Here is a 16152-nt window from a genome sequence, read left to right as displayed (position 1 = left end):
AGATATGAATTTAGTGCCATTGTATTGCCTGTAAGGTGACTGTGACTGTATATTGTCTGTGTTCCTTTCTGATCTATGCTGCTTTTAGGCTCTCTCTTTGCTTAGAGGACCCCTTTCAATATTTCTTTTAGGGCTGGTTTTGTGTTTGCAAATTCCTTTAGTTTTTGTTTGTCCTGCAAGCTTTTTACCTCTACTTCTATTTTCAATGACAGCCTAGCTGGATATAGTATTCTTGGCTGCATATTTTTCTCGTTTAGTGCTCTAAAGATATCATGCCAGTCCTTTCTGGCCTGCCAGGTCTCTGTGCATAGGTCTGTTGCCAATCTAATGTTTCTACCTTTATAGGTTAGACCTGTTGCCGCGGTTCCCAAAGGACTTTGCCGGAGGCAGAATTACCCCGCCCTTGTCGGTCCAGGCTAAGCAAGCTGCTCGGGTTTGCTCTCAGGAGCTTTTGTTCCCTGCAAGCTCTCGGTACAGCTTTGGAGGACCAGGGTGAAAATGGTGGCCTCCCACTCTCTGCCCAGAGGAGCTGAGAACTCGGGGCCCCGCTCCTCAGTGCGCCCCCAGAGAAAAGCAGTCAATCACTCCCATCTCCCCGGTCTCCAGCTGCACTCCGTGCTCACCCGGCCTGTGACCGAGCGTTTCTATCTCTGGCACCTGAACCCATGTGGAGTCTCCAAACCCAGCAGATTCCTGCGGTGCACTCCCGCGCCACTTCTCCTGGGGGAGGAAGGGGAGTCTCCCTGGCTCTGCTGCTTATTGGGTCCCTGCTGGAGGCGCAGTGGCCCAGCTGGGCTGCGGATCACAGTTTTATGGCCACCCCGAGCTGAGAGCCCGCGCCTCGGCTCCATCTCTGCAGCCAGCTTCCCTGCTCTGATACCTGGGAGCTCTGCTGCACTCAGGCACCCCTGGTCTTTCTGTGACCCCGAGGGTCCTGAGTCCACACTGTCCTGCGAGGGTTCCACCCCCTGCTTAGCCACTGGAGTGACGTCCCTCAGTGGAACCGACTTCTAAAAGTTCCAATTTTGTGCTCCGCAGCTCTAGCACTTGCCAGAAGCGGCCGACGGAGGCCCCCTCCCCCACCGTCTATCCTCCCCGAATATCACCTCAGATTCACTTCTCTGCACGTCCTACCTTCCAGAAAGTGGTCGCTTCTCTGTTCAGAGAGTTGTTGCTACTCTCTTCTTCGATCTCCTGTTGAGTTCGTAGGTGTTCAGAATGGTTTGATCCCTATTCAGCTGAATTCCTGAGACCAGACGAAATCCAGGTCTCCTACTCCTCCGCCATCTTCTGTATATATTCTTTATCCATCCATCTGTTGAAGGGCATCTCGGCTTTTTCCACAGTTTGGCTATTGTGGCCATTGCTGCTATTGAACATTGGGGTGCATATGGCCCTTCTTTGCACTACCTCTGTGTCTTTGGGGTAAATACCCAGGAGTGCAATTGTGGGGTCATAGGGTAGCTTTATTTTTAATTTTTTGAGGCACCTCCACACTGTTTTTCCAAAGTGCCTGTACCAACTTACATTCCCGCCAACAGTGTAAGCGGGTTCCCCTTTCTCCACAACCTCTCCAATATTTGTTGTTTCTTGCCTTGTCAATTTTTGCCATTCTAACTGGTGTAAGGTGGTATCTCAATGTGGTTTTGATTTGAATTTCCCTGATGGCTAATGATGATGAACATTTTTTCATGTGTCTGTTACCCATTTGTATGTCTTCTTTGGACAAGTGTCTGCTCCTGTCTTCTGCCCATTTTTTGACTTGATTATTTGTTTTTTGGGTATTGAGTTTGAGAAGTTCTTTATAGATCTTGGATACCAGCCCTTTATCTGTAGTGTCATTTGCAAATATCTTCTCCCATTCTGTGGGTTGCCTCTTTGTTTTGTTGACTGTTTCCTTTGCTGTGCAGAAGCTTTTTATCTTGATGAAGTCCCAAAAGTTCATTTTTGCTTTTGTTTCACTAGCTTTTGGAGAAGTATCTTGAAAGAAGTTGCTGTGGCCAATGTCAAAGAGGTTACTGCCTATGTTCTCCTCTGGGATTTTGATGGATTCCTGTCTCAGATTGAGGCCTTTCATCCATTTTGAGTTTATTTTTGTGTATGGTCAAGTTTCATTCTTCTGCATGTGGCTGTCCAATTTTCCCAGCACGATTTATTGAAGAGACTGTCTTTTATCCATTGCATATATTTTCCTGTTTTATAATCCCGTTTCTTTTATAAGCTGTCAGGTTATGTCCTTGTGCAATATATCTTTTGGCTTATTTATCTTTCCCTTTTAATTGGTAAGAAATGCTCATTAATCCAATATAATGCAGTATAATATCCTGAATTTTATAAGGCACACATTTTCCCCAATTTATCTGCCTTTCAGCCTTTTTATTAGTGAGTATATTTTAATGTAATGAAATTTATCAATCTTTTGTATATTGTTTTCTCTCATAAAATCATACTTAGAAAGAGCTTCTCTATTCAAGAATAAATAAGCTAGCTTTATATTTTCTTCAATTAACTTAATAGTTTCAACTTTTTTAAGGTTTTATTTATTTATTTATTTTAAAGAGCGCGTAAGAGCGGGGGAGGGGCAAAGGAAAGGGGAGAGAGACAATCTCAAGCAGACTCCCCACTGAGTATGAAGCCCAGCACAGAGGGCTCAATCTCAGGACTCTGAGATCATAAGCTGAGCTGAAATGGAAAGTTATATGCTTAACTGACTGAGCTACCCAGGCACCCCTAATACTTTCAACTTCTCTATAAATTCCTTAACCCATCCAAACTTTATTTCAGAATATGTTATGAATTAAATATCTGGTCTTTTCTACCAAATAATTTACCAGGTGATTCACCAAAATTTGTTGAATAATCCCTCTTTTCACTGCTGATTCAAAAGTCACTTTTATCAATCATTAAATTTTTAAAGATACCTAAGTATATCTCTTGGTTTTCAATTCACTTTATTGGTTATTTTGTTTGTTTGTCCAGCACCAATAGCTCTCTGGTTTAATTATTCTTGTGGGTTATCATAGATTCTTTTTCAAAAATGTTTTGCTATTCTCAAGTGTTTATTCTTCAAGATTAATTTTAGAATCACTTTAGGAAGTCCCCCACCCAAATCCCATTGAGACTTCAACTGGAATTCTGGTGAATTTGCAAAACTATTTGGAGAAAATTGGCATCCCTTCAACACATATTTGTTTTCTTTTCTTATTTAATAATACCATGCTGAGTATTCATAACATCAGGCATCTTTGTCTTCTTTCAAACTTAAAAAGAATTCATTCAACAAATATTTGTGTAGTATCTCCTGTCTACCAGGTTATGTTCTAAGCCCTTAGGATGTAGCAGTGAATAAACCAGGAAAAGATGCTGGCCCTTGTAAAATTGACATTTTCGTCAGGGAGACAATGGATGGGATGGATGGATGGATGGATGGATGGATGGAAGGATGGATTAATGGATGAGTTTTCAAGGTTCTAATGATGTGGAAGGAAGAACAATATAAAGCAAGGTGAGAAGGATCAGGAGTTCAGAGGCAAGGGATGGATTGCAGTATCACAGGAAGTGGTCAGCATAAGCTTGTCAAGATCAGACCTGAGCAAGACTTGTGAAAGGTGGGAGAACTCTGGGGAAAGGGCATTTCAAGTGAAAGAAACAACTAGAGCTAAAGCCTATGGCAGGAGTATGCCTGGTAAGCTAAGTAACAGCCCAGTAGCCAGTGTGAATGATGGCAGAAGAAAGTGTAACTGTAGACCATTGAGAGGACTTCGGCTTTTACTCTGTAAAGTAATTATAGGACTTTAATGATATTTGCAAAAGGTTTCTTTAGCTGCTGTGTGAAGAATAGCGGCTTCTAAGACTTTGGAGGAATGGGGCAAGGATTGAAGCAGAGAGGACAGTCAGGAGGCAATCACCCAGCAGCACAGGTCGAGATCAGGAAACAGCAGAAGAACTGAGAAGGGGCCAGACTCTTGATATATTTTGAAGGAAATACCCAGTAGGATTTTCTGCATGTGGCCTGCATGAGGAAATTAGCAGACAGGGAGGCTGCCAACAAGGCTTCTGGCCCAAGTAACTGGAAAAATGGAGTTGCCATCAAGTGAAATGGGGAAACTGCAGGTCGAATAGGTTCTGGGGCAGGTGTTGAAGGGAAAAGATCACTAATTCAGTTTGAGACATGTTGAAGTTTGAAATGTTTATCTTGTAGCCAAGTAGGAAAATGTCAAGAAGTCAGGAGATAGGGAGTTTGAGGGCCTTTCCTAGGTAGAAGATATAAATACTGGTGTTGTAAGCATGTAAATAGTATTTGAAGGGATAGGGTTGGATGATATGACCAAGGGAGTAAGTACAGATGGAAGAGAGAAGAGGACCAAGGACTGAGCCCTGGGGCCATCCAATCTTAAAAAGTTGGGTAAAAGAGGAAGAACCAGCAAGAGACCAGGAAGAAGTGCCTAGTGTGGTAGAGATAAGCCAAGAAGATATACCATCTTAGAAGCCAAGAAAGAAAATGTTAAAAGAGAATGATCAACCTTATCAAATGCTGCTACTGGTAGATAGATAAATTATGGGATGAACTTTGACTACCAGATTTAGCCAGATGTTGGTATCTGGTAACAATGAGAGCAGTTTACTGGTGAGAGAGGGTTTCTAATGTTTCCTCATTAAGTATCAGACAAACTCATGTCAGATGTGTATCCTTTATTATATTATAGAATGTCCTTCTATTCCATCTTCACTAAGAGCTTAAATCAGAATGAAAAATCTATTTCTATGAGTAATTAGATTAATAGCTATTTCTAATAATAAACTAGACTGTGTATAATGGAATATTCAGCCATAAAAAGGAATGAGATACTGATACATGTGGATAAACCTCAAGACCAAACTAAGTGAAAGAACCCAAACAGAAAGGTCACAGATTGATGATCCTATTTACATGAAATAGCAAGAATAGGTAAATCCATAGAGACACAAAGCAGATTGATGGTTTCCAGAAGTTGGGGAAGGGAAGAGTGGGACATAATTGCTTAATGGGTATGGGATTTCCTTTTGGGGTGATGAAAATATTTCAGAATTAGATAGGGGTGATGATTGCACAATATTGCAAATGTACAAAATGCCACCAATCCAGGAATCTGGAAATCGTGACCTCAGGGAAAGCCACCATTTAGAGCTGCAGGTGATGCACTTTCTAGTCCTGTTACCATTTACTTTTGCATGTTAAGTTGTGCTTATTAAAAAGAGGGCCCCTTGGTTTTTCCACTTTGTGCTTGTGACACCCTTTCTCAGATAGGGAGACTGAGGTCAGAGGACAGGGTGTCTGTCCAAGGTCTCGGAGCTAAGGACTAATATCTCAGTCTTTTGATACCTTAAGTCCAACTTCTTCCACCTCGCCATGGTACATTTATGTATTATGTGTGCGTGTATATACACACATGCCCAGATCAAACATACAAATATAAGACAATTTACATGTGAAAATTATAATAAGTTGTAGAACAGCTATCCTGCTTTTGTACTTTTGTATTCTTACATTTCTGTTTCTCCACGTTGGGTCCATTCTTCCTTTTAAAAAGAATCAACCAAGATGAGAACATTTATGACACCAGTGTCATTTTCAAAACAAAAATAAGTCCCCAAATAAGGACATATGAAAACTAGAAACAGCAGCGTACACTTATATCAGCTAATGCATTTGCAGCCTTGATTCCTAATGCATTATTGATCCCATGAGTAATCGCCAGCTTGGCGGGTTTGGCAATGTCTGCAATGGGAAAGACTCTGTATTTCCCACACTTTTCTTCTGCGTGTATTCAAGATCAGTGGAGCCTGTAATATCTTATACCTATCTGTTACATGGACCCGCATCTCTGCAGTGGCCGGCTCATCCAAAAAATTCTTGTTCACATCTGTCCGCTATGAGAGCCTATCTGTTACCCATCGCATATGTGATCAGAACGCCTCTTCCAAAGAGGATGTTGGGACAGGAAATATTACTGACATAACATAATAGCCCCTTCTCCTCCAACCTTCCAACCCTATATTCAAAGGCTGTGGTAACATACTTGTATTTTTATTCTATGATTATCATAAACAGAGCTGAGAGGGCCATGAATGCCTTTGTAATTTTTCCCTTTCAATTTCAATAGAAGAAATCCAGACCAGGTCAGGGTAGAGATCTGCTGATGTGCAGATGGCTGGCAGGAGGCAGTGGGGACGGGATGAGGGAAGAGAGGCAAGCTTCCAAGTCGTATAGACCTGGACCCTCGTCCTGTCTCTATCCTCATTAGTTGTGTATCCCTGGGCTTCAGTTCACTCCCTGTAACCATGAAAGAACAAAAATCCTTACCTCACAGGACTGTGTGGATAAAAACGGGGAGAATTGCAGTATTGAGTTCACAGCTAGTGAGTTACATATTCACCCCAACTCAATGTTTGTTCATTCTTTGCCATCGAAGTTATCAATTACCCCCGCCTCCTTCAATTAAAATGATAACCTTGCATATGACAGGTAACAAGTGTTAATAAAATGAAGAAACATCCAGGAAACTGCCTAACAGTGCACAAGAGCTCGATAATTTTTAATTCCTTCCCACTTCCTTTCCTTCCTGCAGGATCAGGGTGAGAATTCGTTTCTGACTTCTAGTACAATGTTCTTTCATCTCAAATGTGTGTGTGTGCGCACGAGGGTGTGCGCACAAGTGTGTGTGTGTGTGTGTGTGTGTGTGTGTGTGTGTGTACTGACCGCTGAACTCCTCCCATCTTAATTGTACTGATTTTTTCCTCCATTCTTTTGTTTTTCTCTCAAGTCCCCCTCTGTCCTCATGAAAAGAGAAAGAATCATGCCCAGTGACTCCATTTGGCTTAGCTGGCTTTCGAGTGGCCTCACAGTCTTAAAGATCGTCTCCACACCATTACTTGACATCAAAAAAAATTAGCGTGTGAAAGTCACAGAAATACTTCCCATGTTCTGCATGTATTATTTTTAATTCCACTATGGAGCATTGACTCTTCCAAATCATCCAGTTATTATTTAGATGATGAAGCCACAGTTTTTAATAATGAAGCCACGGAAGATACAGAGTTTAAGCATTCCCGTACTGAAGGCAATCATGAAGGCAATGGGGGAAATCTGAGGCGTCTCTGTCAGGACAGCAGAGCACTCAACAGACACTGTTTTAGGGTCCTCTGGGAGGCTTCATGGAGGCTCATACCAGGAGAAAGACTCAGAGGCCAATGTAAACTGTTAGCTACAGGGAGTCCATAAGCAAAGGGACATGAGTCAAGGGGCACGGCTAATCTGATTCCAGTTCAGATAGTTTTCAGCATCTGCTCCAAGGAAGATGTGATGAGCCAGCAGCAGACACAGAAACAGTGATTCCCAGAATCGGCTTTTAGCTCACTTCCTAGGTCAAGCAGGCATCACATGGAACAGTATCTGGCCTGGACTGTAGGGCCACGCAGGACCTGGGAGTTCTGAGTCCCAGCAAAGCTGGATGCAGTCACATGGGAACAAGGGTATGAAAAGCAAGACCCAGCCAGGTGGGGGCCCATACAGTGCGGATCTGCAAGTAGAGTAGAACCCAATAGTCGCACAAGCCTCCAGGATTTGGGGCCACAAGGAGATATATGTAGTTCTTTCCATAGAATGAGTGGGGTGGACCCTCAGCATTCTCTTAGCTTGAGCACTTCCCTGGCCCAGGCCTGGGTAGACTCATCATTCCTGATGGACTGCAGTGTACCAGCCAAGGACCTTTCTGGCTACAGAGGTACCAGAGGTGAATAAATTACTCAGCATCCCATGCTGAGGACCTGCTGTGAAAGGTACTCCAGGAACAGCGAGGGAGCTGTGGAGAGTGGAGGGTCCTGTATAATGGAAGGGGGGAGGGTGTGTGTAAGGGCAGCTTCGGAGAATATTTAAAAGGGGTTCAAGATGAGCAGCTGTTTAGCAATTGAACAAGAAGGGCAGAAGAGTTTGTGTGAGCAACCCTTAAGAAGCCTAATCCAGCCACCGTTGCCAAGAACCACAAATGATCTAGGAAAACAAAGGAGGTCAAGGTGGAGTATACTGAAAATGAGGCAAAGCAAGTGGGCAGGGGGTCGCATCACAAAGGGCTTCTTAACAGATTCCCCCATAATTCTGTCCCATCCCTTGTGTCATGTTCATTTAAGGGTAGAGGGCCCATGGACAATGCTAGCTGCATTATAATGCCCATCTTTATTATCCAGTAGAGATTTTTTGTTACAGCCTCTCATTTAAAAACACTGTCGTCTTTCCACTGTTTGCATAGTTTCTAGCCCTTAAATGCCTCTGGTTTGCCCAGGCACCAAAAATTCACCTATTGCTTTTGCTCTCATCTCTCTGGCTTTGAGAACCTTCTGTAACATGGACTTCTGGCCCTCACTAGTGTCTGCACACTCTTGATACAGGCATCCATGCGGTTTCCTTTCCCAGCCATGGTGTGGCCCCTTGCACCGGGGGAGGGCAAAGGTGACTCCAGTACCTGAAGCCACAAGAACAGGGGCTGGTATGTCTTTGAACTTTTTGACCTGTATTTACCTCTGAATTATTTATAGGTATTTTATGTAATCCAAGAAATATTTATGGAGCTATTTATAGATATTCTATTTTTATGTATATAGTTCTAAATTTTTTTAAGTTTTTTCCCAAATCACAGTAAAGAGTCTTTTTTATTATCTGACATTAATTTTAATCAAATAAATTATAGGAGTAATTCCATAGTTGTAGACTCTGAAAGCAAACTAATTATTAATAATAATTACAACTATTGTTCTCTGTGGAATTAAGTACTATATTATGATTCCATTTCTTTTTCTACACAAATTTATTTTTACTCATTCTCCATATTATTTTCCTGGTTAAGGGGTCTTGATTGTAAACCCTTGGTTTATCCTGTTTTATCTAATACTATATGAAATTTGACTAAGGAGTAAGCAGTGCCTCAATGGCCAAATGTTATCAAAATGATTCTGGCCAACTGTTTTATAGATATGTGTAATCAATTTTATTTTTCAAAAAAAAGAGCCTGTCATCCAATGTCACTGATTAGCCGTTTGCATTGAGAAAACCCCTTTTATATTTCTGCCAATATTCATATAGAGACTCCTTTATTCAAAAGAGCTTCAACACTTGGTTCCTCTAGAGACAGCTCAGTTATCCATAATGGTAAATCCTACCATGCTCATAAAATAGCCCAGTGCCTGACAGTTAGTCAGTGTTGTCCTAGCTTGCATTGATCCATTCCAAATTCCATTTGAATATCATAACTAACATCCTTAACAATTTTCCATTGTAACTCATAGAACTATCTTGGATTTATCCCAGAAGTTCAAATTCCAGGGAAGAACTGATGGTTATGTGATAAGCTGGCTCCATATTTTCCCTGTATCTCCATATACCACAGACCACATCAATCCAAGGGGCTGATACGACCCAGCTTCCAGCAGCTTCATTTTTATTTGCTTTTTGCCACAGTAGGACATGAGAATAGTTTAAATATGGTACAGATGGTATTGAAAATACTTCAGTGGAAAATTTCTCATCCTCTAACCATGACACTTTTGAAAGGCAGCTACTTTCATCCTCTTTAATTGTTTCTTCTGGCATTTATTTCAATATGTCTAAATGCTGTGCTTACTATTTATTGATTAATGAAACATTTATTGGCTTCTGGTTGTCACCCCTCTGGCTCGTTCCCCTCTGCCTTGCTCTCACCTTCCTACAAGAGTTACAGCACAATCTTTGCTGTTCCTCCGTTCTCATCGTCACAAGTAGTTCTGTCACAATTTTGTGTGAACTTGATAGTGTATACACTATTGTGACTATTGCTAACTTCTGATTCAAATATTATACTAGGATTACATTTCTTTCCTTAAACAGGTTTTATATTTCCTCAATTAGAAATCACCTTTTTAATTCCCTTGATCTTTTATGCACCTATAATTATTTTTTTTCAAATGCTTTCATGTATCTGTCAAATGCCATATCTATTACAGCATCGAAACCTGAAAAGCGTCAATAAACTTCTAAGTTCCATTTTTCCCCCAAGGGTATGGCCTTACTTCATCTTGTAGCACCTGTCTAGGGCTACTGCAGAGCTGTCCCAAGGGCATATCATTTACCTTTCCTCTGTGTCAGTTCCTCTGTTGTGCACTGGATCCAACAATTTCTTCTTCCTCGATCTATTCCCTGATCTTTCTAAGGCACATTTTTCATTAGTGTTCTGAGACAGGGTGTATGGAAAGCAAATATTTTGAATCTCTGAATATGTGTCTATTCTGCCTACATAATTGTTGGTTATTTGCCTGGGTATACAATTCAAGGTTGGAAAGTCTTTTCTCTCAGAATTTTAAAATTCCACAGTTTTTGAGGGCCCCTGATCTTCCCATTTCCAAGTTGCTATTGGGAAACCCAGTCTCCCCCCTTTTCTGCTAAATTCCTTGCCATTCGTCCAGTTGCTTTCTATCTTCTGAACACATGTTGAAATCTCTTCTACACTTGCCACTCTTCCCAGTAACCTTGTTATTTGGGGTTTATACCACTTTTTATTCTTGGCCTGACATTTTAGTGGGCTTTGGTATGAGTAAATGGGCCTCTCATTTGGCCAATCCACCATGTTTATTCAAAGTCCAGTGACATCTTTATGTTTCTGAGTATTTAAATCCATGCAATCCCCTTTGCATATATTTCAACACTATTACTGTTAGCAACTCTGGGAGGACTTAGAAGTATTGCCATTTGATGAGGAGACAGCTGAGGCTCCGGGAATGTTAGTAGCTTTCTTAAGTTTAAAGGGCCAGAACGAGACAGATTCTAATTTAAAACCATGTTTTTCCCACTCTTACTGAAGCCTAAGGGTCACATTCAGTGATGCCTTTGTGATGGAGGTCACTAGTAACGGGTCAGACCATAACTTTCCCATATCCTACTACAGTCAGTAAGCTAACACCACTGAGTGATGCGATTTATCCCTTTGAACTCTTCTATGAGCCACAGAATACAAGCTTTCCTCTTCAGTCACTCCTGCTATTCCACAATAGAAATTGGAACACCTAAAACCAAATTATTGTTGGTGATCTGATTCATTCAAATAGTGGAGTATATTAGAACAGACAAGGAAAACTAAAATTACAGCATTCAGGCCTGAAGGAAAATATACCTTAATATATAATAGTGCTATTTCAGAGTCCAGCACACAATGAAATAACTCTTCTTTGAAGCTTTTACTTATTCTTTCATAGGGCACAAATAGCATTCTCTAATTTGAAAACAAAAAAATAAGTGATTGCTTTCAAAGTCCAGTGTTTAGAAGGCATTGCAGTAACCACCCTCAAAAAAGGAAAAGAGCCTTTCCAACTAGTTTTTATGAACAAGCACACACACCCAGTAATTTATGGTTTGTTTATATGTCACTTTGCCTTTTTGTGGTTGTAAGAGCAGACACACTTTGTGTTAAGTGATACCTTCTCGAAGGGAGTTTGCAGGTAATACCTCCTGAAGGTATTGTGGATCTTTGTCCAGACAAGAGTTTGCCTGTGGCTTTTCCCAGCTGAATATCATGTTCTTGTACTCTCCTTTATTTTGATGTCTAATTATCCCCATTCATATCTTCATGTACCTTACCCCCAGTAAATGGAGGAAGTTTTAGGGTCAAGCAGAGGAAAAGTGATGCTAGGCAGGACCTCTTCTGACCTGGACCCTCAGGCTTCTCATCTGTGGAATAAAATCATCCCTATAGATGATCTTCAAGTCCTCTGAGCTCTTGAATGCTGCTTCTACACCATCAATGAATCAACTCCACTTAATTATCTCAGTCGATCACCCCTGCTTCAGTACATGTGTGACTGTGAGAGAATTTGTTGATTAATGTATTTAACACATATTTATTGGACATCATACTCAGAGCTGGGTACCCAGTGGCTGATGAACAAACACAGCCCTTAGCCTCATTGGGTTCACAGTCCAGGAGGAAAGGCATACAAAAACAAACTCTCGAATGAGTAATTGCGATAAATGCTGTGAAAAACAACAGAGTGCTATAGGAAAGAATAATAATAATAATAAAGATAATTTAAACAAGGAAAGGGGGAATGTGGCCAAGAAAGCTTCGTGGGAAGAATGACAAGAGACCCAAAGGATGAGGATTGGCTAGCCAGGTGAGGAGTGATAGAGACAACATTCCGGGCATTTAGGGCAGTGTGTGTGAAAGACCCTGAAGAATTAAAGAGCTCGTGCCTTCAGGGAACTTGCAGAAGGCCATGTGGCTAGAGTATAGGGAACAAGGAGGTTAGCTTGAGATAGAGGCAGATATGGGCTCCACCAAATCATACAAAGCCTCCCCACCATGCTGAGCATTTTGTATAACATCAGAAAGGCAGGGAGAACCTACTGAAAGCTGTTTACACGAGAAAGGGAGGTGATTCAAGTCTTGTTTAAATGATTGTTCTGCTTACTGCGCACGCACTGGAGGAAGACAAAAACAGATGAACTAGTTCAACTAGGAATGAGTCTGGACAAGGGCCAATGGTGGTTTGGATGGCGGAGAAGAGGGTGGTTTTCACATATGATGTTGGGGTGTCCTCATTTTGCTTCTGTAGTCTGCCGCATATGCAGCAGGATACCTGTGGCCTCATGTCTCCGGGCATATGTACATATCAATGCCTATGAGATGTAGGGAGTCCCATTGCCTGTCCCGTGGTCTTCTTTGTCAGCATTCTTCATGTGGGTATCGCCACACCCATGTGTCCCACAGACTCCAGGGGACCTAAGCCAAGCTTTTAAAATAACCCCCTTGAATCCTCTCTAAGTAGGACTGAGTAGAGAAGGTCGAACCCCTGTCACTGTGTGGGAGGAGCAAGATGAAAGGAGTAGGACCCCAACAGCTCCACAAAGAAACCCTGCCCAGCCCCCACCTTCTTCACTTTTCTAATGTGCTCGATGTGCTTAGCCATCTAAGAGCTATAAACTCCCATTTTGGCAGCCCATTTTTGGAGGCCTGTGAGGAGCCTACCAGCTCACTCGCTCTGTCTCGCACCTCTTGTCTTGGACCAAGTGGAGACAGAAAATGTCCCACTCTGACATCCTCGCCTCGCCTCCCTCCAGCTGCTCTGTAGAACATGAATGCAGGTGGCCAACACCCCTCCCAACGTCCCTGAGGCCCCCCGGGCCAACCCTCTTGTCTGCTCGGCACTGCTGCCTTGAGCCTCACTGCAGCAGCACAGGGTCACCGAGGAGCCTCTCTCCTCCTCTGCCTCCTTTCTTCCTACCCCATCAAGGCACCCTGTCCCAGGAGGCTGGGTGACTCCCTGCAGCAGTGCTCTCATGGCCACCCACCTCTTCTTCCTCTTCCACCAGGCAGGAGCTGCTGTCTGACCCAGCCCTCCAACCCCACTTTAAGTATCATCAGCCCTCTCTCACACAGACCATGCCATTCCCCCTTTATTGGCCATTTTCCCAAGAGTCCCAACAGCTCAGACTCTGTGACAGAAACTCAGGTAAAAAATGGGCAGAATTTCAGCACTTGCACTCCTTGGCAAGACATACAGAAGAGCAGAAATGGGCAAAGAAAGTGGCATTTGCTAGCTTGAATTGAGTTGAACGGTGACATGGAGGAGGCTGAGATTTTCTGGAGTAATGAAGAGGAAAGGAGTAGGAAGAAACCAGAGCTGATACCTTAAGTGGTACCAGATGTGGGAGAAGGTCAAAGAATCTACCATAAGATCTTGTCTGTTTTCGAAAGCATCATGCTAAGTCACAGAGAAGAAGAATGACCTGGGTTTAGGGAGTAACCACTCTTTTAAGGGCTTCATGCTAGTCACCAGGTAAAGGCAGGCTGTATCCTAACCAAAGCTCACGCATGTCTGACAGGAGCAAACGCTAAGCATGGGCTGCGCTGCAAGGCCTGTAAGATGAGCATCCACCACAAGTGCATGGATGGCCTAGCACCCCAGCGGTGCATGGGCAAGCTGGTAAGGGCTGGTGCCAGGAGTAAGCCCAGAACCCCCTGCCCATCCAAACTCCTTCCCTGTGGCACCCTGATAGCCAGACACTAGGAAGGCAGCCCCCAAATCCCTGGCCTACCAATAAGGCTTCCTTGTTGGCATAGTGATCAAGCAGAAGAGGAGCTTTATCAACCTGAGAGACAAATGCTCCCCATGTGAAAAGGACTCCATGTCCTCATCAGGGTGACCAACTTGTCCCGGATTGGAACTTTTTCAATTTTAGCACCGCAAGTCCCACATCCTGGGACTGTCCGTGTTTTAAAGATGAAAGTGAGGCATCCCAGGAAGCTTCCCAGCCCATAAAAACGAGGGTGGCTGGTCACCTCAGTGCTAAATTGGCTGACGGCTCACTGGATGTCAAGAAGGGGAGAGAGATTAACCAGCCCCCTAAAAATGGAGAGAATAATAAAAATCAACGCACCACTTTAAGAGATCATGGTGGCCAAGCCAAGGAAGGTCAGATGGCCCTGGCCCATTCTAGTCTGGTCTTAGCATCTTGGGAGCATGGGCTTCAGTACTGGTGCCACATGTGGATAAAAAGCAACCCAGAGCGCTTTTGAGGGTATCAATACTAGGATGGCCAGAGAACTGTCAAAGGGACCAAGAATGTCTACCCTAGAGATACTTAGGCTGTGACAGCTGTCTTCAAAAAAATTTAAGACCTGTCATACAAAAGAGGAATTCTCTCCTGTCCTATGGCTCCAGGGAAAAGACCTAGGATCAGTAGATACCAAGTCTTAACAAAGAGCTAATGTCACCAAAGACCTGCCTCCATGGCTAGTGAGAGCTCCTCCCACCCACCCCCCAGCAGTGGCAGTGTTCAAAAAAATGAAGATACCACTTGCCAGGAACATGGGCTAGGATTCTGGAATTCCAGTAGGGGTCGGGCCACAAAGTTCCCTTCCAGCACTGGCGTATAGTAACTCAAGGTTCTTAGAGAGTTCGTCTCCTTACTCTGATTGGCAGTGTCCTCTTCTCCAAAACCCCTGCCTCACCTGTTCCTCCTCCAATGATTTCCACAAGCCAAGGCAAAGACCATGAGTGAGAGATCAGAAAAACATAGCAGAGAGTCTAGAACACAAGGCAAATGACTCTGTGGGGAACTTGTCATATATCCAAGGTCCTTTTGGCCTCTCTCTGAGGTCTGCTTCCCCTTGTCCAGGCCTTTTATGAGTTTAATAAACCTCAGTAGTAAACCACAGTGAAATAATGCGTGCCAGTCCATTCGTATCCTGGGGGATGATGAGGAGCCTGGACACAAGGGAGACTGCTATGGTCTGCACAAGGAAGAGAGGCAGGAAAGGGAAGGGCAGGGCTGGGGCTTGCTTATTGCCACCTGTACCTCCCATCCCGCCCCCCACCCAGGGATAAATTCTAGGACAAGCCAGCATCTTCAAGGGCAACAGAGCGGTGCCCCCTGGAGAAACCAGCTGGTATGATTTTCAGAGCTCTTGTGTGGTTTTCTCCATCTCCGCAGTGACATTAAGCCTTTCTCTTTCTCATTCTCTCTCCAGCCAAAAGGGTTTCAGCGTTACTACAGCTCCCCCTTGCTCATCCATGAACAGTTTGGATGCATTAAAGAAGTTATGCCCATCGGTGAGTTGGGACGTTGATGGGTTGAGCTGGGTTTTGAGCAGCAATGTCAGCATTAACAGCTGTTGCTGTCTCAGGACCGCAGATCTAGCGGGCTATGTTTGTGAGTCTGTCTGGTGGCTGATGGCATTATGATTGTTTGCTTCGCTGGAGAGGAAACATAAGGAGGAGCAAATTCTCCCCTCCCCGATGAAGCTTGAAAAACACCCACGTTCCAAAGGCTGCTGATATGGTACACCACCCCTCAGCATCATGGCAGAGTGGGAAGAGCATGGAGCCTAGCATCCCACAGACCCGTCTCAGACCCCAGCTCCCCCGCTGACCCACTAACTGTGTGTCTGGACAAGTTACTCAAACTGTCAGACCCTATAAATGAAAAATAGCAAAATCTGCTTTTCATAATTGTTGCAAAAAAATAAATGTAAATCATAGACCAATGCTTGGAAGGAACTCTGTGAATATCAGTTTTTCTTTAATGAGGACAAAATGGAGGAACCCTGTCACTCAGATATTTATAGATCTTTCTGGCTTGAAATTTTCTTT

The 16152-nt window shown here is 43.3% G+C and overlaps 1 protein-coding gene across 1 annotated transcript in view; it reads left to right on the top strand.

Moving 5' to 3' along the window:
• Nucleotides 1–16152, top strand: part of STAC (SH3 and cysteine rich domain) — a 159049-nt gene that overhangs the window by 83364 nt on the left and 59533 nt on the right. Inside the window, exons 3-4 of the mRNA XM_025871031.2 lie at nucleotides 13883–13983; nucleotides 15531–15612. Of these exons, the coding sequence (XP_025726816.1) occupies nucleotides 13883–13983; nucleotides 15531–15612 (183 nt within the window). The remainder of the gene's footprint in view (nucleotides 1–13882; nucleotides 13984–15530; nucleotides 15613–16152) is intronic.

Source organism: Callorhinus ursinus, unplaced genomic scaffold (genome assembly GCF_003265705.2).
Source record: "Callorhinus ursinus isolate GAN/ISIS: 27379988/994484 unplaced genomic scaffold, GSC_fseal_2.0 scaffold1, whole genome shotgun sequence".
Lineage (NCBI taxonomy): Eukaryota > Metazoa > Chordata > Mammalia > Carnivora > Otariidae > Callorhinus > Callorhinus ursinus.
The sequence above is the reverse complement of the archived record's forward strand: the minus strand, read 5'-3'. Positions and strand labels throughout refer to the sequence as shown.